This window comes from Galeopterus variegatus, unplaced genomic scaffold (assembly GCF_000696425.1).
Source record: "Galeopterus variegatus unplaced genomic scaffold, G_variegatus-3.0.2 Scaffold360, whole genome shotgun sequence".
NCBI lineage: Eukaryota > Metazoa > Chordata > Mammalia > Dermoptera > Cynocephalidae > Galeopterus > Galeopterus variegatus.
In genome coordinates, this window is record NW_007726471.1 from 184,366 (window position 1) to 207,227 (window position 22,862).

Sequence of the window (22,862 nt, forward strand, 5' to 3'; positions counted from 1 at the left end):
AACCCTAACTGGAGGAAAATCACTAACGCACGTTATTGGGTCAAATGACTAAACTGGAATATAAATAATAAACTGCTGTATTGATGACAAATTTACTGATGTTGATAGCTGGACTACGCTTACATGAGAGAATACACTTCTTTTTAGGAAATACACGCTGACGTATTTCGGGGTAAGGGACCATGATAACTAACTTTCCAATAATTCAGAAATAAATGTATGTGTACATGCAAAAAGATAGAAAGTGCTCAAAAGATAAGACAATGGGTTGGTAGGGTAAAGAGTATATGTGTGTTCTGTACTATTCTTATTCTTGCGACTTTTCTCTAAATTTGATATTATTTCCAAATAAAAAGTTTTCAAAAACTGTAAAGCATTGTTCCTTATGACATCTCCCCAGCCTGCAGAAACACTGGAGGGTGGGGGGTGAAATTGGAAGGGTCTGGCTGAGTTTAGCAAGGATGGAGCACTGGGAACAGCCAATGCCCCCAGCCCAGCCTATGGAAAGGGGGTCTAGGACCGAGTTTGGGGGACTGGTGATGCCACTGACCAGATGTCACCTACCCTCTGCTCCATGGCGGCCAGCCCTGGAGCTAGCCTCCACACCAACAAACAGGCTTGGCACAATGAAGTTCCATAAAAAGGGATTTATTGCCAAACTTCAAGAAAGGCGCTTCATCAGCAGAAGACACTGAATGCCATCCTCCTCAAGGGGGCACGCAAGGCAGCCCCTGCCTATTCCCGCTCCCCTTTCCCCTCCCCTGAAGCCGGCTTCCCCCTTGGGCCCAGGTTACTAAGGCCTGGGGATCCCATGGGAACCAATGGCATTTAGCCACAGAAGTGGCCCCAGAACTACTTGCCCAGCCTGGTCACTTGAGAGAGGAAGAAACTGAGGCTCTAATTCCTAGAAGCAAGTGACCTGGCCAAAGCCCCAGACAGCCCTGGCAGCTGGTGGAGGAAGGCTGTTCCCTAAGGAAAGAGGGCAGGGATCATGTGGCAGTGGGCACCTGATGCCGTTCTTGCTCTTGTACTGGAGACAGATGAAGGAAAAGGCAGACTGTGGCATGAGAACCCAGTTTGTCCAAGGAGGGTGGTCTGGGGAGACTGAGGGGTCCTCAGAAGCCATGGCATTGATGCCCACTACTGTCCCTGCCTGGTGCAGGCCAGAGCAGACATCTGCCCTTCCTGAACCCTGCCCACCACCCCCAAAAACAAAGTGACAGTACAGTAATGAAGGCATTGACCTGCGCTGGCAGGCCTCAGTGGGCATGACTGGTGACTGGGGGTGGGCACAATGGGCAGAAAGGCCAGGGCATGCTGCTGTGACCCTCCTGTCTCTTTCAGTAAACAAAAGTGCACATGCAGAAACCTCCTGGGCAGGTCCTGCTAGAGGCTGCTCCCATCCCCACAGGTTCCAGGGAGAATGTCTGGGTGTGGGGGCTCTGCCCTCAGTCCAGCTGCTGCAGCGGGGTGGACATTGGATGTGCTCCCAGAGCCAGGGACAATGGGGGACAGGAGGAGGAGAGAGGACCAGGGCACAGGAATGGACCAGGACAAGGAAAGGAAAAAATGCTCCTTCCTCTAGGAAGTTAAGGAGGAGACACCCATCTGGGGCCCGAACCAGAGGGATGGAGGGAAAAGCAAAGTGGTTTCAGAACCCAACATACCCCCATCAGCATTTGAAGCAATGATGGTGATACTGGACCTGTTTAGGCTGAAGAGGAACCACAGAGACCCAGCTAAATCCCACCTGGGAGACACAGAAGTTGGGGGGATTCTCTTCTGAAGGTTGATTTATCACAGGTTTTTCTGAGGTTGACACTGGGACCACTCTGAGGTTTGCCTCTTCAGGAATGTGCAAGGCTGGACCCGAGGTGGTCCAGGGGCAGGGACTAGACTAGGAGACCCTTTGAGTCCCTCTTCTACCCTGGAATCCTCCAGCTCTAAGCCCTCTAATCATAGCTCACCAGAGAGGAAGGGACTGCAGGAAATGCCCTGGTTTTGCAGAAAAGCAAACAGACCCAGAGAGGGGCCACACAGCAGATGGCCTCCTCCCACAGATGCTTTCCATCTGCCTCAAGAGGCCCTAGCAGGGTCCAGGTTTCACCCAGCTGAGGTACAAACCTATAGCCTGGACCCAAGGCCTCTGCAGCTACTTGGAATAGGTGGGAGGGGGCTGGCTATGGGGCTGCCTCTGCCTCTCTGCTTGGGAATATCGGACGGAAATGGGGACTGTAGGGAGGCTCAGCTGTGCTCTATTCAGAAGTCAAGAATGTAAACTACTGGAGGTGGGGAGCAGAGATGATGCCACCCTCAGAAACCCCAAGTGCTGCACCAAAGCCCTGAAGCAGTTTGGAACAACCTCACAAGCACATAGGTCCCAAGTGTGTGCTCCCAGCCCAAGTCCAGAGCTCAGGGGATGGGCCAGAGAGCCAGACAATGGCCCTGGGTGGCACCTGGCACCACTGGCCAGGGCAGTGCAGGAAAAACACCAGGAGTCTCTTCAGGTCAAACCCTGACATGCCCAGTGGTCCTTCTACAGCCTGAGCAGAAGGACCTTTCTCAGCAGGGCTGGGCTTTGATGGACAGGTGGCCAGGAGGGACCTCACCCCAGCCCCGCAGGCCTAGGGTGCACTTCTCCTGTAGAGGGTCGCCAGCTCCTTCCGCTTCTCCCTCAGCCCAGGTGCTTCCTGGCTCAGCTCTCCCAAATCTCGCATTTCTTGCAGGACCTGGGTGGCCTGCCTCAGCTGCTCCACAGCCTGGCTGAGCAAGGTCTCGGCGCTCACAGGGGCCGGCTCACTGCTCAGCACCTTGTTCAACAGTTTCTCCGTCTGTTCTGAGGCCACCTTCACCTCCAGCTGAGCCCGATACAGCCGTTCCCTGGGCTGCCTTGGACGCCGGGGGCCTTCCCCAAGCAGGTCTCCAAGGGAAGAGCAGCGTGGATGGAGCTGAGGTGGCAGTTCCCAGAGGGGCTGTGCTGAGGATGTGGCCACATCCTTTGGGGGAGTTCCTGGGATGCCTGCAGCTTGGGATGGCTTGGCAGGCTCAGGACTGTCATCGACGCCATTCACTGAAACCTGTGCTGAGCCTGGGGCAGAGGTCTCAGGGGCCCGAGGATTCTGGACTGGCCCAGAAGCCTCCATCCCACTCATGCAGGTTCTCAGTTTCTCTGATAAGATCTTAGGTGGAGGTGTAGGGGGCTTCCCACCCTCCCTGGGGACAGCCTCAGAAGTCTCCAAATGGGGTACCTGGGACGGTTCTGCTTTCTCTGGAGCAGAGGGCTCCTCAGGGCTGGGGTTTTCCCAGCTCACCTTCAGTCTGTCAGGCAGGATGCTGTTGAGGAGCTGCTCAGAACCACTGTCCTCCCCTGCTGGGGTCTCTGAGTCCCCTTGGATCTCAGGGTGGGCCTCAGGGCTTGCTGAGACAGGGGTTGGGGCTCTCTGCATGCCGTCACCAAGGCTGGTCGTCTCAGGCACTGGGGAAGACTTGGCAGGAGGCATGGGGGGCCGGGGTGTCTCCCGGGGCTGGGCTGCACTGACATCATTGCTTGGGGCAAACATGGGTGGCCCACTATCTGGAACATCGAGGTCCAGGCGCAGAAGCCCATCAGAAGCCGCACTTGCGACCTGGTGGGGGGACAGCATATGGGTGTCATCTTGACTGACTGACCATTGGGTCAGGTGTGCCCACCTACAAGCGTTCTCAAGCCCTCCTCGCCAGGCTGCCCAGGTCCCCAGTCCCCCGCCCCCTACATCCTCTGCTCTGGCTTCCAAGGCTACTGGATCTGAAGCTGAAGGAGTATCCTGATGAATCCTCTCCTCTCCCTCACCCCAGAATTCCCTGTTTTGGAGTCATAGGCCAGGAAGTCAGAGCCAGGGTGTCCTCTCGGAGTCCCAGCCTGGTTTCTTCCAGCTGGTGAGAGAGACCACTCTTTTTAGTAGCAACTGTGATGGCTTGAGTGGCAGGGGACGTGGCTCCAGCCCTGTTTCTGACCCCTACCTAGCTGTATGGCCTTGGGAGGGTCGCTCATCTGCAACCCACCCACCCCCCACCATGCCCAGGATCCCCACAGCCAAATGATGACAGGACAAGGAGTCAAATACAGGTCTCCCGAGTTGTCTCAAGCTCACTCGCTTCTGCTTGCCCATCCTGGAGACCTCTGTCTGATCTGCCAGCCCCTCTCCAGCCCCTGCTCAGCTGCTCAGCAGCCTGTGCCTGCTCTCCTCGCATCATCAGATGTGGTCTCAGGGCACAGTTGACTGCCAGAGGAGAACAGCCGCACCAAGCAGGCAACTGTCCCCCACCCCCAACAAGCTCCAGACACCTGCGGGGACACCCAGCAGCCCCACAGTTATGGGGACCCTCCCAGACGCCCCGGAGAAGGACTGGGCAGGTGGCTTTTCCAAGATCCTTCAGATAGTTAGGGTCCTGGCTGGGACTCTCACTCCCTTTTACATGTACCAATGATCTGGCTGACATATGCTTCAGTCACTGGGGACCACCACAGAGACACCCCACACACACACACACACCTCCTCCTCCTCCTCAGAGGGCCCTTCCCTCCAAGGCCGGCCCTGCCCCAGCCTCCACCCTCAGGCGTTCCTTTTCTCTCTGGCCACTTCGATCCTTTCCTCTGCAGGCTCCTTTCCCTCAGCTGACAGACAGGAACAGGCTGCCTCTTCTCAAAAACAAACCCTCTGATGACCTTGGGTCCTTCCCTCCCATGATCCCCTCTTCCCTCCAACATCCCCAGCTCTGTACCCCACGACAGCCCTGAGCTGACTCCTCTTAGAAAAATCTGCTGCAAAGGTCACCACCTGCCTGTTCCTTAGTGCTGCCCTTGTGACTTGTGGCTGCCAAGCTGGCTGGTGGCCCCTGGGTCCCGTGCCCATCTCTCTCTGGCTCCCTCTTCCTTGGCTCCTTGCTGGCTAGCCCCCTCCAACCCCCACACACAGCATTTGCTGAGGTTCTTTCCTGACTTCCAAAACCTCTCCCCTCATCAGCTCCACTGGCCTGAAAAAGGCTCCTCCCTTCCCCCTCCCCCTTGCACATACCTCCTCCCAAACTCCCTGTGCTCAGGGCCTCCATTCGCCCAGCCTCCAGGCTTGGGCTCCTCTGACAGCCTTCCTTTTCTGTCCAATCCCCATATTCAAACAGAATCCCAGGTGGCTCTTGCTTCCCAATGTCTCCCCATCCCCTTTTCATCCCCTCCTGGACCCTAGAAGGCCCGCCTCCCTCCTCTCCTTCTCCACCCCCACACCTTTCTCTCTCTCAACCCAACCCACCTTACCCAGGGCCTCACACTGACCTCTGCAACGCTCCCTTCCATCCTGTTCCCAGCTCCTGACTTTAAGACCTCTACAATTTCCTCCCCCAAACCCCGCCTTCCCAGACCAATCTCCCAAGCTCTCAGCACACCTTGAACCATCCTGTTCCGTGACTCCACTCACACCATTCCCTCCACTGGGAATACCCCACTCCAAGTCTGCCAACAGAAATCTTTCCTGTCCTCCAAGGGTCAGTTCAGATGCCAGTGGCTCCTTGTGGTCCCTCTTGTCCTGACCTCCCAGTGCCCTCCTCTAGTACTAAAACTAGACACAGCTCTGCCTGGGACAGTGTGTGGACAGGTCTGTTCTCCAGCTGGAGACTGAGCTCTGAGGGACAGGGACTAGTCTCATGGGCCTCAGTTTCCCTCTGCCACCAACTCTGGCCAAGAACTGTGTGTGGAATCAACGAATGAAAAAGGCTACGTATGGGCTCAGGGACATCTACATCCTGAGCACATATAACACAGGTGCCTCCATCACACTTCCTGCATACCACTCAGGAAGCCCCAACACCCAGTGTCCTCAGGAAAGCAGTAGCCCCGAGCCTGGCTGCCACATTAAGGAGCTGGGGTCCCAGGCTCACCCGACCTCCCACTGTCTGAGCTGGGGAAAAGGCCTTACCTCCTTCAGGTGGACTCTCGTTGGTGGCCGGCGCCGTTGGCCCCCCCGCACCCGGTCCCGGGTCACATGCTCCAGGGCACAGCTCTTGTCTACCTTTACCTGAGAAGGAGAGGAAACCAGGTCAGCCCCCACTAAGCCTCAGAGAGAGAGAGAGAAATACCCAGGCATCAACCTGACTCAGAGGCATGGTCAGCACCCCACCATTCTCTCTCTTTGAGGAGTCTCCCTGGTTCTCTCCATGTCCCTGCACTGCCACTGGCGGTCTCTCTGCAGAGCCTGAGGCTCTCCCTCTCCCTGCAGCTGCCCTCTTTGCCTCAGTCTTCCTGCTCAAATATGGGCTATCAGTCCTTGCTCCTCAGTCTACTGCAAATATATAAGCAACCCTGAGGCAGCTTCGGGGCTCAGTGGGAGGAGGGGAGAGAAGAAAGCCCACAATTCCCTGGGAGAAAAGGTCTGTCCTGGCCTCTGCCACTCTCCCAGGATCCCTGGGGATAGCCCAGGCAAGAGCAGGAACTTTGCCCTTGGGCCTGGGTGTCTGGAGGGCAGCATCTCCTCTCTGAGGGGAAGGAAAGGGAGTCAGGAATAGCTGGGAAGCCCCAGAGTAAGACTCATATAGGAGATCTGGACTCTAAACGCTGGAGTGGCCTGTCCCTATGGTGGAGAGTAGAGTCTCAGGCCCACCTGGGGGGCCAACTCTCTCTGCTCTTCAGTAGGAGTGGACCCTGCTCTGCCCAGACTGTGGGCTAAGGCCCAGCCATGGCTCCTGGCCTTCCCCAATCGCCACATTATGTCCCATCCTCCCTCTCCCACAAAATGGGAACACTTTCCCTAGGTAGCGAAGGGCTGAGCATGACACCTTGTTACATAGGACACAACATAGGAGCCATGGGCTGCGAGTCAGGGAACCTGAGGGTTAAGAGGGAAGTTGCTTGGGAAGGTTCACTCCCCTCAAGCCTCAGTCTTCCGCAATCCAAGAAGACTCTCCAGGTGGCCCTCATGTCCATTTTAGCCCAAATAGCTAAGGATCCATGATGTCAAAAACAAATCCTCCCTAGGATATCCTGGCCCCATGGGACACCCTGCCTGCCCCAAGCCTAATCGTGGTCACTGTTGCTAGAGCCACCACTACACACAGGGAGCTGAGATCTGCAGGGCCGAGGGTCACTGCAGACAGATAAGGAGGCCTAGGACTGGGAGTCAGGCCGGACTTGATGGGCAAACCGAAAAAGGAGCTCTCTACTCACCTCCCGCCCTCTCCAGCCTGGACCCACAAGCTGTTGTCAGCTGAGGCTGGGGTGGAAATGATGTGCAGCTGCCACCAGTTAAATTCTACCCCACCACTTACCTGCTTTTTAATTTAAGACAACTTACTTAATTTCCTTGTGCCTCAGTTTCATCTATAAAATGCAATGCCACCACCTACTTTGAGGGGCTATTGTGACAACAGCAGATGCCCCAACATTTGTAGCAGTGACATAATTGAGGGGTTGTCAGGGATGAGGTGGGGCAGGGTCCTCTCCTAGTTCACACACGGTGGAGAAGGGGACATAGAGTCCACAGGACTGCATTGTACCTCGTCAAAAGCCTTGTTCTTGCCTCGGTTGATCCCTTCATTGAGAGCTTTGATCCAGGATTCCTTCTCCTCCCCACTGGGAGCCTGAAATTTGATGTCGCTGACCTGTGGAGGAGACAAGTGGGATGGACAGCATTAACAGGGCTCATATTTGGGGTCTTACTTCCCACCCCAGATCCTAAAGTCAAACCAAAATGACCCCTAGAACAGGTCTTACACCAGGCTTAAGGGCAAGGGAGGAGAAAGATCCAGCAGAAAAGGGGCTCTCCCCCAGCATGCAGCTGCCAGAGGCTTGGATGAGAATCAGCCTTGCACTGTGGAAACAGTCCAGATCTGGTCCAACTCCACTGGACTCCTCCAGGTCAGCTGCCTGATCTCTGGGCTTCAGTTTTCTTAGTAAAGTAAGAACAGTCTCAGTCTACAGTCACACCAGGCTGAATATAATGACAGAGGTGACAGACATGAGGGCCCACTGGACCCAGGGCCACCCTCAGCTCCCCACTGAGTCCCACGCCCAGCCCTGGCCTCAACTAAAAATATTTCTGGACTCGTAAAGCCCCAGGGTCTCCTTTCTGGCTTTCAATCATGGACTGTAAAAGAGAAAGGCATTGTGGGGGTCAATTCCAATCTCATTATACAGATGAAGAAACTGAGGCTCAGCAGATGGGATGGAACTCAGCCAAGGTGAACTAAAGTACATCCCATGACTCCTGACTCCCCACTCTTCACCTGCCCATCTCAGGCAGGAGCTCTGAGCTCCTATGTTAGAATCAGAGGGCAGCTCAGAGAGGCCTGTCCCCTCCAGGCCCAACAGCCAGCCAGGAAATGAGAGGAAGGAGGAAGGCCATGCAAACTGAGGGGCTGCCTGGTGTGGTAGACAGAATAGCAGAGCTCTGAGCTGGACAGTCCACCACTTACAGCTGTCTGAGCCTCAGTTTCCTTATCTGTAAAAGACAATACCTCCACAACCTGCCTCAAAGAGCCATGAACATTTAAAAAATAATGTATCCAATTTGTGTATCCATGTTTATAGCAGCATTATTCATAATAGCTAAAATGTGAAAGCAACCCAAGTGTCCATCGATGGATGAATGGATAAGCAAAAAGTGGAGTATGCATACAACAGAATATTACTACTCAGGGCTGGCCAGTTAGTGCACTTGGTTAGGGCATGGTGCTCATAACACCAAGGTCAAGGGTTCAGATTCCCATACTGGCCAGCCACCAACACAAAATAAAAACAGAAATATTACTCAGTAGCCTTAAAAAGGAAGGAAATTGTGACACATGCTATGACATGGATGAACATTGAGGGCATTATGCTAAATGAGATAAGCCAGTCACAAAAAGACAAAGACTGCCTGATTCCACCTATATGAGGTACCCAGGGTAATCAAACTGATAGAGACATAAAGTAGAATGGTGGGTTCCAGGGGCTGTGGGGAGGGAGAATGGGGCATTACTGCTTAATAGGTAGAGTCTCAGATTTACAAGATAAAAAGAGTTAGGGAGATGGTGGTGATGGGAGCAGAACATCATGAATGTATTTAATACCGCTGAACTACTCTTAAAAATGGTTAACATGGTAAATTTTATCTTATGTGTATTTGGCCACAATTTTTAAAAATTGGGGGAAAATGATGTATCTAAAGTGCTGATGGGGTCGGCCTGTGGCTCACTCAGAAGAGTGTGTTGCTGATAACACCAAGGCCACGGGTTCGGATCCCATATAGGGATGGCCGGTTAGCTCACTGGGTGAGCATGGTGCTGACAACACCAAGTCAAGGGTTAAGATCACCTTACCAGTCATCTTTAAAAAAAAAAAATAATAATAAATAAAATAAAGTGCTGAATCTGCAGCTGAGCAGAGTGAATGCTCAGGAACAGGAATAACACCGCTGCCTTCCTTTTGGACAAAACAGTCCCAGTTTCCTCATCCGTAAAATGGAATGATACTGCCTACTATAAAGCAATGCTGAGGGAATTAAATATGATGAAAGCCAGGGCCTGGCGCATAGTAGATACTCAGTAAACAGTTACTGAATGAATGAGCCAATAAATGAATGAACCGGCTCAAGGTTCCTTCCCTTGCCCTGGTGTTGGACCGCTGCCTCCTCTTTGACCTCAAGATGTCCTAGTTCTTTGTTGGCGGTCGCCAGCCTGCCCATCCCCCACCCTGGTGTTAGATGGCGCCCTCCCTCCCGCCACTCTCCCGGTTATGTAACACTGCAGCAGTCGCCTGGCCCCTCAGCATCCTCATTATATAACTTCCTCCTGGCGGCTGCTGCTGCCTCCTCTCATACAAGGCCCTGGGTCCCACCCACTCCCCAATGCCAGACACAGCCAAATGTTCATTTGCATGACCAGGGTAAATTCGATCCTGGCAGCAGATTTGCAGTTAAGTCAGAAACCCAGGGCACCCTGGCAACTGTCTCTCAGTCTAGCCATCAGGGCTACTGGGGGCTCAGGGAGAGACCACACTGCACCCAGGGTCTGCAAAGGCAACCCAGTCCTGTGATGGGAACTGCCAAGCAGGGGGTGTGGAGCCAGCCTCTCTGACCCCAGCTGTTGCTCCTGTTCACAGGCTGCAAGCTGGGGGGCCCCCTGCCTGGTGCAGAACTTAGCATCCCAGAGAGCTTGAGAAGCACACAACTGAGTGAGTAGCCAATGGAACTACTGAGGGGCAGAGCAAGAGCCTGGGAGTCAGATCGCCAAGTTCTGCTCCCTCCACTATTCTGGGCCTCAAAGGGACAAGAACAGAACACTTGGACCCAACTCAAGCTTCGGCCCCTTCCCCACTGGCCAGCCCACCTGAAGCAGACTGCAGGGAGGGTGGTGGCCTCTGACAGCTTCTGCTACCCTGGGAGAGAAACAGCTTCAAGGAAGACCTACAATGCTGGCCAAAGGGCTCCCATAGGTTATATGGGACCCAGCCCTACCAAACATTCCACAAGGATGATCAGAATAGGGACAATTAGAATCCAAGAAACTACACCTCTGGCCCTACCCCCACCTGCCTACTGAAGAGCCACAGGCTGCACAGGTCACACCACAAGTTATTCCAAGAAGCTGCAGGGCCATAGGCCCTGCTAGGAGCTTAGATGCCACAAAGACTGGCAACAGAATAGGCCGACAAGGCCTGCGAAAGGGGAAAGGACAAAATGGCAGAGAGGAAAAAGGGTGGAGGGAAAAGAGGAGGCAGGAAAGAGGAAAGGGCCAAGCTGGCCAAGACCGGCAGGGCAGCAAGGCCCAGCAGTGGCCACCCAGCTTCCTGGCAGCGTCCGCCTGTGACCTCATGGGCAGGGGTGTGGAGATGGAGAGGCAGGGGGAGAGGGGTATGCAAGACACTGGAGTCTTTGTTTATTTGATTAGAGGGGAAAAAAAGGCGGCCTCAGGACCAGACAGCCGGGGTCATGTGACCTCCCTGAAGGCTGGAGGCCTCACTGAGGATGGGGAACACCCAGAGCGATAAGAAGGGAGGGCGACAGGATGGAGGGGGATGTGGTGCTCTGGGCCAGGGCCACCATCTGACCTCTGGAGAGCCCCCACTCTCTGGGTGAGTTCCTGGGGTGGCGAGGGCCATTGAGCTGGAACCAGGGTGTGTTGTTCTACCCTGCAGCCCCCACTTGCTCCACAGCACTATCTCCCGATTGATTGTCCTGATCTCAGAGTCACCCAGAGCCAACCTGAACTCTTGGCAGGGCTGGGGGCTGGGAGGGAGGGTGTTGGACGAAGCAGTGGAGAATGCAGCTGCACAAACATGCCTCTCTGAAGTGATGTCCCACCCTGAGCTGGGCCCAACCCACCTAGTCCACCACCAGCTGATTCTCAGAGCTGGCTAAGGGAAGTGGCCCACAGACCAGCACTGGCAGAGGACAGAGGCAAGACACCCTTCCACACCACATCCACATAAACACACTAGGAGACACACACCCAGACAGACCCACGGCCAGGCGAATACTCACCTGCCTACAAAGAAGTGCACACATAGGCCAGACAAATAGGGTCAGACCTTCACATGAAATGCACTTTGCATCTCTCTCAAACACACATACAGCACCCACTCAGAGAGGAAGCGGGCTCCAGACCAGGTAAGGGTACCAGGGCATGAAAGACCACAGTGTGACTTTCCTTGTCCTCAAAGATCCCTAAGCAGGAGATGTCAAGTGAAACCTGGGCCCAGCCCCATGAACCCTCATGACACTATAAATCTGCCCCTACTGTGGGGTACATCCTCCAGCTCCCCAGTACCAGAGCTCCACAGCCCCCTCCACTGTTGTCTTGCTTCTTTGTCCCCAGCCCTTGCAGAGTAGGACAAAGGGTTAATGAGTAAAGTATCATGGTCTCCTCCAAGGTCCAGGGCCCTGGGGATCACAGAGGACTGGATTCCTGGCCCCTAGAGCTAAGGCAGAAACAGAATGGCTTCCAGTAGGCCCAGACCAGACCTGCTCCCCAACCCCCAGCCTCTGTGACTCAGCCCACTCTTCAAGGCTCCACGTGACATGCAGAGGACAGGGCAAGGCATGGCCCAGCTGGTGCTGAACACGCCAGCCTCCAATCTGAACTCCCTCCTGACATCTGTGAAAGTAACACCATGTGTCAACACCCACTCCACTCCCTGCCAGAGAAAAGTGGTGCAAACAGCAGACTTCATCTGCACACACAGCATGTCTCAGGGAAAGAAGCTCACAGGCAAGAGACCTTCCCCAGCTGCAGCTGAGAAAGGAAAAGTGCAAGGGAGGGAAGCTGGGGGCTGCAGGCCTTCCAGCCCCAAGTCCAAGATGGAGAGCAGGAGGGGTGGCCCACCCAGGAAGGCCTGGGATGAAGGGGAAGCCAGACCCTCCCTTCTGCCCCAGACTTCATCAGAGTGTCGGAGGCCTGGTGGGGTGGAGGCCTTATCCACAGCTCGCCTGCCTCAGCCCTGGGCCTCCTGTGTCCAAGGTGTGGGGGAGGCCATGGCCCCCACCTCCCAAAGACTACTTCCCAATTGCCACCTGAGATGGAGGCCCCAAGGCCTGGAAAGAGGAGAAGGGAGCAGAGGTCTCTCAGCAGAACTCTAAGTACATCTGTTATCAACCAGGGGCTGGGAGACTCCGAGACAAAATGAATAGAAGGTCCAACCTATGGCAGCCAATGGGTTTGAGCTCCAGCCCACGCTCAACAGGAAACCTACAGCTGCTTTGCAGTGCCCAGCCTGTCTTAGCCCTCCAGGAGTGGTCTTCCCAAGCAGATCCTGGCCTGGAGGAAGGTCAGGTGGCAGCAGGCATCTCCCTACCTTGTTCCCTGGGGATCGAAGCAAGATAAAACGGTGTTTCCGCTTGAGGAGCGCTCGAAGGTCCTGGCACTTCTCATAACTGCCCAGCTCCACTGTCTCCACACACTTCTGCTCGTCCTGGGGAGGGAAACAGTGGGGACCTAAGCTGGTGAGAGCCAGATCCACTAATACCCTCAACCACCCAGGCCGTGCCGCCGACCCAGATCCCACTCAGTGAGGACATCACTGGGTCAGAGGGAAGACCTCAGGCTGCCAGTCAATCACCAAGAGGATGTATCAGACCCTGGCAGGTAGATGATGCTCAGTGCATGCTGGCTGGAGAAATGACTTCAGGGCTTACCAGCCAAATGAGAAATGCGCATATAGCCCGAGAGGTGGGTTTGTGCCTAAGGGCTGAGTACAGTGTGCATAAGGCCAGAGGAAACAGAGGAGAAGGTGAAGAGACTCAGAAAAGTGTGCCTGGGGTTCTGTGAAGGCCCATAGGCCAGACAGAGACTTGTGAAAGAGGTAGCCTAGAAGAGGGATGCAGGATGTCACAAATGGCGGGGAGGAGTAGGGTAGGGATTTTCCAGGAAGAGCCAGAGGGAAGTGTGAACAAGGCCCATGAGGGGTTACATACCCCACCTTCAGCACAGAGTTGGCTCCCCCACTTGGAATCTTCCTCGGCTGAACCCTGGATTGGGAGAGTGGCCCCCTCACCCTAGGCTGTAAGCCATCAACAATGGAGAGGGCAAGGGCTCCTTCAAGAGCATCCTACCCCACCCCAGCCCCAGACTGCCACTCTGAGGCCTCATCATTAGAAGGGCCAGCGGCAGGGACAATGCCCAGCCTCTTCCAGCCATCCTTGGACACCAGCCAGGCTGCCTTCCTGACCGCCAGCCGTGACACTTGAGTGCTTTTTCCACTAGCTCTACCCATCAGGTGACTCTCCTGCAAGCTGCCTGGGACAAGCTCCTCCTCAACAGTGGTCAACTGGTCCCTCTTCCAGGTGAGACCCATTGGAACACCTTTGTCGCTGTGGCACACTCTCATCCTGGAGAGTCCAAAGAAGCCAAAGAAGACCATTTGGGGCATGGGAGGGTACCCTGGAGACCAGCCAGGAAACTCCTGCTGATGTCCAACAGCAAGAAACCTGACACTGAGCAAGCATTATTACAGCCCTGATTCTCCTGAGCCTCACAATAACCCTGAAAGTCTACAGCCTCAGTATCTGCTCATTTCGTAGATGGACAGAATGAGGCCTGGAGGTGAAGTGATATGCCCTAGGGGCACAGACCCAAATACAAGGAACAGGACCCAACTGAAACCCACATCTTCTGACTCCCAGGCCGGGCTCTTTCCAGCACACTGCCCTCCTAACCAGTACCTTATCAATAGGTTGCCCTACACCAGTGGTCCTCCAAGTGTGGCACCTGGGCTGGCAGCATCAGCACCACCTGAGAACTTGTTAGAAATGCAAATTCTCTAGGGTCAGCCCGTGGCTCACTCGGGAGAGTGTAGTGCTGATAACACCAAGGCCACGGGTTCGGATCCCATATAGGGATGGCCGGTTAGCTCACTGGGTGAGCTTGGTGCTGACAACACCAAGTCAAGGGTTAAGATCCCCTTACCGGTCATCTTTTAAAAAAAAAAAAAGAAATGCAAATTCTCGGGCCCCATCCCAACTGAATCATAAACTTAGGAAAACGGGCCTGGCAATATGAGTTTTAATTAGCCCTCCAGGTGCTCTGGGCCTTGGTGCTCTCCCTCCTCTGAGGTCATCTCTTACTATTGGGGGCATGCAAACATCTACAAGCACCTGCCAGGTGCAGGCACCCAACTAGGTGCTAAGGGCCAGAGCCCAGCCATGGGGAAGCACAGTCCTAACTCCCTGCTTTGCCATCTCTCTCTACCCCATTCTCTGTGGGTCTGCTCTCCTTTCTGTTCCCCCCACAATCCCTTACAAGAAGCAGCCCTCAAGAGGGACATACACAGGACCGGTTTGGTGGAACGAGTGCCAGACCCAGAGTGAGATCTCAGGAAGTCTCCTCCTGCCTGGGCATCCAGAGGAGGGAAGCTGTCTGGGGAAGAAGCTCTACTCCAGAAAGAGCAGCTCACCTGCCCTGTGTCTATAGGCCTCCCCCAACTGGACAACCACTGGTCTGAATGCAACCTCCTCTGCCTGGGTCCATCTCTACCACCCAGCTCCCCACAGCTGTCTGTCCTGGATCTCCTCTCCTCCCGAAACGCTGAATCATCCCAGCGCTTCTGCAGCTCAGATAAACCAGCAGGCACTGGGCGGGAGCAGCATCTTTGGAATGTCAGCCTTTCTGACAGTGAACAGCCAAGAGCCATTCGCACTTGCCTAGTTCCTTACATCAGAAAGAGGAATTGAGCAAATAAGCATTTCTCAATTCCTATCCCTGGACCAAGCTCCCCCACCCCAAGTGCTAAGTTCTTGAAATTACATTTAGGTTTTTAACAGTGACTTTTTTTAAAAGAGTGTGATTTGGGTTTTTCACGTTGGGGGGATGAGAAATCCTTCCTATTTTCCAGCCGTGGCCAGATGTGGACAGGCAATCCAGGACAAGTCTGTCAGCGCCTGACGGGCAGGCAACTGAGAGCCTGTCACTCAACTCTTGTGGCAGCTGGCACTGGAGGAAGCTGTGACAACCCCCTTATTTATAAAAACATCCCCCTGCTGCCATATTCCCAACTATGACACATCCTAATTTGGTGTGAGCAGAGTACAGAACATCTGAGGGGCTGTCTCTTCTGACATTCTCATCCTCTTGCCCTCTTCCCACTGCTGCTCTGACACCCCCAACTCATGAGCCTGGGGACTCAGGCAGGACAGGCAAGGTGCTTCTCAAAGGCAGCTCCTTTAAACACTTAGATCCAGGTTGCCCAATCTTTCTTGGCCTGGAACAAATATGAATTGGCCAAGCTACCCTGAGGCAGGCTGAGAGAGGATGGTGAGGAAGAGAGGAAGGTCGCTCCTCCTTCTGCCCCCGGGCCAGTTCTTCCCTGTGTGTGAGCCGTCTTCAAAAAGTTCATGGAAAGATTCCCATTACCTTTTTCTTTTTCGGTGGCTGGCCGTCCCTTGACCTTGGTGTTACAACAGCGTACTCTAACCAACTGAGCTAACCGGACAGCCAGCATTGTCTTTTAATTCCATTTTTCCATGAACTTTTTTTTTCTTTTTTTTGATAGCTGGCCGGTAGGAGGATCCCAACCCTTGACCTTGGTGTTACAACAGCATACTCTAACCAACTGAGCTAACCTGCCAGCCCTCCATGAACTTCTTAAAGTATCTTCGTATTTTTGTAAAGTACCTTTATATTTCATCTGCCAAAGGCATATAGTGACACCCCATTTTCAGTGGATGGCCCCTCAGACAGCCTCAACCCCTGAACACAAACAGTATCATCTACAAGGAAAAACCACCTCTCCTCCTCTCTCCAAGAGCTTTATTGACTCTCAGCAAATTCACACAATTTTAGCATCCCTGGTTGTCAAAATCCCAAACCTACTGAAACTAGGTGTGAGAACTGTTGGAGGCACAAGGACCACAGAAATGGCAACTGACAGCTTGATGTTAAAGGAGAAAGAAAAGCTGAAAAGTACAGTCTGGCAGTACAGGAACAGTCTGATAAGGGACTCCGAACCATCAGGGAAAGATTCAATTTAGGCTGGCACCCACTGTTGAAGGAGGCAGAGAATTTTTAACATATTTTAGAGAATTTCCCTCAAAAATAAGATTTGGAGTTTACTTGCTGGTGTCTCTTTGTGGAAAGAGCACTGGATTTAGCTCTAGATCTGACTCTGTATGTAAACACTCACTGTGAGATGGTAAACAGTTATTTTGCCACCCTGAGTCTCACTACCCTCTCCTGTAAAATGGAGCATGATGACCACTCTTATGGAGTAATTGTGAATGTCATAAGAGGTACATAAGAGCTCCAAAAAGTATAAGTGCCAATTACTATTTCTACTACTACTGCTGAATGGAGCAGGCTTCAGTTTTCTACAACATTCACGTATATGGAACCTTGCCCAGGGACAGGAAGTTATGGTGTATGGGTGTAAAGTTGAGGAGACTTGCACAATAGATGTACATTTGGCTCAAAAAGCCTCTCATCCAGGAACCCTAGATTTGCCTGTAGAGGTATCTCCCCCATACTGCAAACAGACACCTAGAGATTAGGCAACCAAGGCTGCACAGCGTGTCAAAAGTGGAGCAGGTCTTCCAGCCCCAGTCCTGGAGTCCTCCTGCTGGTCTGAGCTGTCCTCACTTTGTGCCCTGCCCCAGAACCCCCAAACCCAGGGCCAAGCAGGTCCTCACCTCGTTCTCGTAGACCAGCAGCTGGGCCTGGCAGAGGAGCAGATAGCGGTCTTTCCAGAAACCCAGGAGGCCCCCGCTGCTCTTCTTGATCCAGCCAGCCTTGTCCGCTGTCCGTGCTCCCTGAGGCTTCTCACTGCCCTCCTTCACACCCTGTAAGAGAGCAGCAGGACATGTCATGAGGGCTGCTACCATGGGGCCACACAGTCCACAGGCCACATAAGAGATGGGTACCTAATGACATCATCCTATGGGAGTTTCCCCCCAACCCCCAAGGCAGATATTCCTAATTCAGTATCAGAAATAATAATAGTAGTAATAGCAACAGCCTCCTTATATGGAGCCACTGTATTATGTTTTACGCACATAGTCGTCTCATTTAACTCTTACAGCTATCCTCCAAGGGGGCAGCATCACTATCCATGTCACAGTAAACTAAAGCTCACAGACGACTTGCTAGAGTCACTCAGCTAGAGAGAGCCAGAACTCAAAGCAGATCTCTCTGACCCCATGCTCTTCCGACTCCACAGTTTGCCTCCATGTGTTTATCCAACCAGTCAACTAATGTTGTCCTGAGTGCTTAGGTCATAGAGGAGTGGAAGTAACGCAGACTCCACCCACATAGAGTCACGGTGTGGGGGAGGAGCTGAACAAATCAATACCCAGACATAAACACAATAACCAGTGGGAATGCTACGAAGGAAAGAACAGGGGGCAACGAGAAGACGGTGGGGGACCTGGTCCAGGTTGGGGTGGCCCAGAAAGGCCTCCCAGAAGAGAGGACACTTAAGCAGAATCAGCAGGATGGCAGGAGTCAGGCAGGCTGAATGTCAATCTGTCTCTACCCCCACCCTACAGAACCCACTCTGCAACCCATGCTTCCTGTCCCAGAGCAGGTGGCTCTTGTGTCCTTATCACCACAGTGGGCAGTACTTCAGGGCGGCCACCCCTCTGGTGAGGGTTCCAGGGACTCTGTCTCCAACCACAGCCTGGTACAGGAGTTAAATTTGAGCCCTTCTCCTGAACCCACCTGGAGCCTCGAGGACAGCCACTGACATCTTGTGCCCCATCAATGACCTGCTTGGTTGGCTGGGCACCAGGTACATGCCTACCAGCTGGGATTGGGTTCACCTCTGGGTCCCCAGCACCCAGCTCTGTTCTTTTACTCATAATGGGTGCTCAAGAAATATCTGTAAAATGAAAATAAAAATACACCCAATTTGCTAACCACTTTGCTTCAGTGACTGGTACCCAGAGTAGTGAGTGTGAAGGGGAGTGTGGAAGAAAGGGAGTCAAGAGCATGTCAGAATCTAGAGGATGCTAGAAGGAAATTAGTAGTGACTAATTTTGACTAACTTAAAATCTACATAAAATTCAAAAAAGGGGCACGCCTCTCCCCAGGGATCCCCTGTGGCCACAGCTGCCTTTAGAAGGACAAGCCCAGACAGGTTACAAGGGTGGTGAGCTATCAGGAGCTGGGCAGGGCTGACTCCCCTGCTCTCTATCACAGCAGGGGAGCACCAGTCTGATTCTCACTGTGCCCCACCCTGCCTTGAATTGCACACTCTGGTGGAAGGGAGTCTGGACTTGGGAGCCCAAGTCATGCAGACCAGAGGCAAACCACTTAACCTGTCTAAGCCTCAGTTTCTTCATCTGTAAAATCGAGACATTAACAGTAGAAATTGTAAGGAGTATAATTCCATGAGGACAGGTAATTTTGTTTTGTTTACTGCTGTATCCCCAGTGCCTAGACAGTAGCTGGCACACAATAAGTGCTCAATAAATGTTTGTTGCTGAATAAAGAAAAGGCATATAAAGCAGCTGCTAGGATACTCTAAACTTAGTAAATGGTAGCTGTCATCATTGTTACTGTTGTTGTCACTGCCACCTCTGGTTCTCAGTGACCCTCTCCCTGGGCCTGGTTCCCAATTCAAGAAAAGGCCTTTCTGGACTACAGCTGTTGGCCTCAGATCTCTAGGAGCTCCAGCAATATGGAGTGCCCCCTCAGGGTCTCTCCCTAACTTACAGATGGCAAAAGAAATGGGGAAGTGGGATGGTCCCAATGGTCTTCCCGGATGCAGGAATGAGGAAGTGGGAAGCTTGCCTACACACCAGTTATGAGCCACCCTATCCAAGGGAAGAGGGGCTTCAGAGCCCTTTGACAAGAATAAGGAGGCTTTTCCTTCCTATCATGCACCCAACTTCCCCTCCTTACATCACTACTGAGGCCCTGTGTTCAGCCCCCATGAGCTATGTGACCCCCAGGGGTCTAATCCTCTTAGTGACCCCTGCAGGCTATCAACAGGCCCAGGGCTGGAAGAGAAGAACTGGGAAACCCCACCCCCACATTTCACACACTCACACTTCTCTACCAGCAGCTACAGCACTGCTGGCGACCTCCTAGGCCCTCCGTGCCCTGGATGGGCAGACTCTTCGTCTCTCTTCAACAATGCGGTGGGGACTGTGGAGTGTGAAGCTGCTGCCGATCTCCCACTTCAGAGCTCCAAGCTCACCTCCTGCTTTGCACGGGGCCCACTCACCATCCTGTGGGATCTCACACCCTTTTCTAAACTCCTTCCATTTGTGACCTCCCCTGCCTGCCTCATACACTGTCTGATCCATGAAAACTTCCTACCAGCTGGAAACTCCCTGGGGGCAAGGCTGGCACCTTGTGCCTTGATCACCATCACCTCTGGGCTAGGTATAGCACACCAGTGCCCAACAAATACCATGACTGGATTTGCTAGAGAAGCAAGACCAGGGCCTTCAAGGATGGATGCGACCAGGGTGGGACTAGGCAGGATGGCACTTTGGAATGGAGGAGAGGACTACTGAGGGGCTGCTTTTGGTGTAAACCAAAGCCCAGCCAGGGCAAGAGCCACCCAGGGGAGGCATGGCTAGAGGCCAGAGTCCTATTTGCCTCCACCCTCCACCCAGCCCCCTTCCCTGCCCCTCAGACCCCCTCACACCAGGGGGCCTGGCTATGCTCCAGTAAGTTTTAATAAGGGGCCCCTCCCCTTGGCAAGGTTCACAGGAGGGGTTTTGTCCTACTCAGCCCAGTTTTCTGGCCTTCCCTCCTCACTGACCAGCTGACCACTGTTCTGTTTGCCCTTTCCCTTCTCATCATCCTCACCTAGGCCCTCTCCTGCCACTGTGAGCAGCACCTGAGGCACCTCTGGCACCAGCCTGACTCCCCTTTGCCTAACACGGGAGGGTGTCTGGGTTGTTCATTAAAAAAAAAAAAAAGCCAGGTCACCCCAACCCTGTACATAGAAAAGGGAAAACCACCACGTAGGTTATGACAGAGAGACCAGCAGAAGAAACCTTGCTGGCACCTCATATCACAAGCAGCTTATGACAACCTTTGCCTTGTGATTAAATCCAATGATGTTCTGACCAAACTCTACTAAGAACCCACCATGTCAGAGCCCTGTGACAGGGCATTCAGAGAGATTCAGAGGCACAGGCTCGGCCCTGAGGGAACGTCCAGTCTGATGGGGTAACACAGACCCTGGATAAGGGAAGTCGCCAGTATGGAGGGTGGGTGGGCATCCCTTGCTTGAGAGGGCTAAGACATAGCACTTACTCAAAGCTATCCCCCAGTCCTAGCTCTCTGGTGGGGTAAGGGACGAGGGTTACTTTGGGAAGCTCTTGCAGAAGGCAGGGTTTGGGTAGGGCACTGAGAATGAGAAGAGACACACACCATGGCAGTGCAGTTCAGAGAGGGCAAGAGATCAGCCCAACATCACAAAACCAGTACTGGGACAGGACCCTGCCCTGCCTGTCTCTAGATGGGTGAGGGCAGGTGGGCAACCTGGAGCCAATGGAGGCTGAGCCAGGGGAAGGCATACTGCTGGAGGGCAGGGGGGAAGAGCCCCAAGGCAGAGACAGGAAAGCCTGGGTCCAGGGTTCCAAACTTTACCCCCAGAGGCAGCAACAATACCTCATTGATATCTGCAGTTTTCAAAGTTTTTGCACATACATTTCTGGGTCACTCACCGCTCTCATTTCACAGATAGGGAAACTGAGACCCAAAGAAGACATGTGGGCAGATGTCCAATGCCCAGACCAGCACTTCTTCACCAAGCCCCAGCCTGTCAGAGACTACCAACCCACTACACAGAGGAGATTACTGAGGCTGAGGGTGCTTGGTTCCAGGGTGGCTGGGGCACAGAGGACACTCAAAGCTAGCCGAAGGGCTAAAAACCATGTGGAAGTGAAGTGATAATATGATCTGGGGTCATGGGGCACAGCAGGTGACTGTGATCTAAGAGGTGTTTTAGAGAAACAAAGACTGGCACTGGGGCCTAGAGAAACAAAAGGAAGCTACTGGGAGAAGTGGGAGGAAAGGAGAGTTAGGGATGCCAAAGGGGAGGGAGGGGATAGGGAGCCCTTGGCTGTGTGGGTGAGGCTTGTAGTGGGTGAGGCTAGAGAGAGACAGAAGAGAGTAAAGTAGGCAAGACTTTAGACAGCCCAGGTATTCAGAGAACTTTTGGCATCTGGGAGTCAGAAAGCAGCACTGTTAGAGATTCAGGACCAGAGGGAGCACAGGGCTGGGCTGGGCCCAGGAGGCCCCAGGAGAACTTCCCTTAATCGGGGGCCAGAGCAAGATCAGGCGATGGAGTAATCCCGACCCACAACCTCTGGGAGCAAGGGAGAGGCCACCGCCTGAGAGCCCAGCCCTGGCAGTAGGGGCCTGGGGCAAACAGCAGCCCCACCTTTGACAGCAAGAAAGAAATCACAGCAAATCACAGTGTCCTGATTTTGTCCCCAACCTCCACCTACTCTGAGAGAAGGGGCCACAATCATACTGTCAGGTCTGGGGGAGGAGACCAGACCCTATATTTCACAGAAGAGGAAACAGAGGCTGTGAGGGGAAGTGACTTATCTACCATCCCACAGAAATACAGGGCCTGGCCTGAAAGGAACCCTGACAAACAGTCTAGCTGCTCCTGGACAGTGGCTGCTGTAAGTAGAGACATGGGCACTGAGAGGGTCGCAGGCAGCCTTGTCTACCCAGGACTCCCCAGATGGCCAATTGCCCCAAGAAAGAGAGCTTCCCCTTTCCTCTCCACCCACGCAGGCAAAGACACATCCCCTTCCCTTGGACTGGGAGGGGCAGAAACTGGAACCCTCTCAGGGGATAAGAAGATAGACCTAGCAGTCCCCTCCTAACTTATTCATTCCACAGGCATACATCAAGCACTTGCTGTGTGCTGGACTCCTGGATGGGGCTGCTGGAAGAACTAAGTTTGCAAGCAAAGGGCACAGGCCAGAATGCCTGACCCCACCTCAGACCAAGAGTGTCCTGAGGATGTAAAGGGAGACTTAAGGGGCACTGCTGGTCCAGCCCTCAGCTCCTCCGGGAGTTATCCCTCCCAAGGATATGGGCAAGGCAGGAGCCTGATCCTTGGGCTACAGTGGCCTCAGACAGATGTGGCGTAGGAGAGAGAACAGGGAGAAAGGCAACTCACGAGGACTTATACAAGGGAGAAAAAAGCAACTTCTCCAGTCCTCCTGCCACCAAAGCACGGTCACATTCCTTGAGACAGGGATCCCAAAACCTACACACCACCGCCCCCGACAAACACGCACACAGGCTGCCCCCTTAGGATCCAACCTGGCTAGCAAGGAAAACTAACGGTAACCGGGGTTCGAGCCCAGCAACCCAGGCCACTTTCAGCAAGTCATCAAACTCGCCAGAGCCTCAGTCTCCCTGTCTATCCAATGGGAACAATAACAGCC

The 22,862-nt window shown here is 53.6% G+C and overlaps 1 protein-coding gene across 1 annotated transcript in view; it reads right to left on the reverse strand.

Moving 5' to 3' along the window:
- Positions 1 to 2,624: 2,624 nt before the first annotated feature.
- PLEKHO2 (pleckstrin homology domain containing, family O member 2) overlaps positions 2,625 to 22,862 on the reverse strand; it is a 32,159-nt gene continuing 11,921 nt past the window's right edge. The window contains exons 5-9 of the mRNA XM_008567978.1: positions 17,121 to 17,270; positions 12,797 to 12,913; positions 7,522 to 7,626; positions 5,949 to 6,047; positions 2,625 to 3,626 (exon numbers count right to left, since the gene is read on the reverse strand). Of these exons, the coding sequence (XP_008566200.1) occupies positions 2,625 to 3,626; positions 5,949 to 6,047; positions 7,522 to 7,626; positions 12,797 to 12,913; positions 17,121 to 17,270 (1,473 nt within the window). The remainder of the gene's footprint in view (positions 3,627 to 5,948; positions 6,048 to 7,521; positions 7,627 to 12,796; positions 12,914 to 17,120; positions 17,271 to 22,862) is intronic.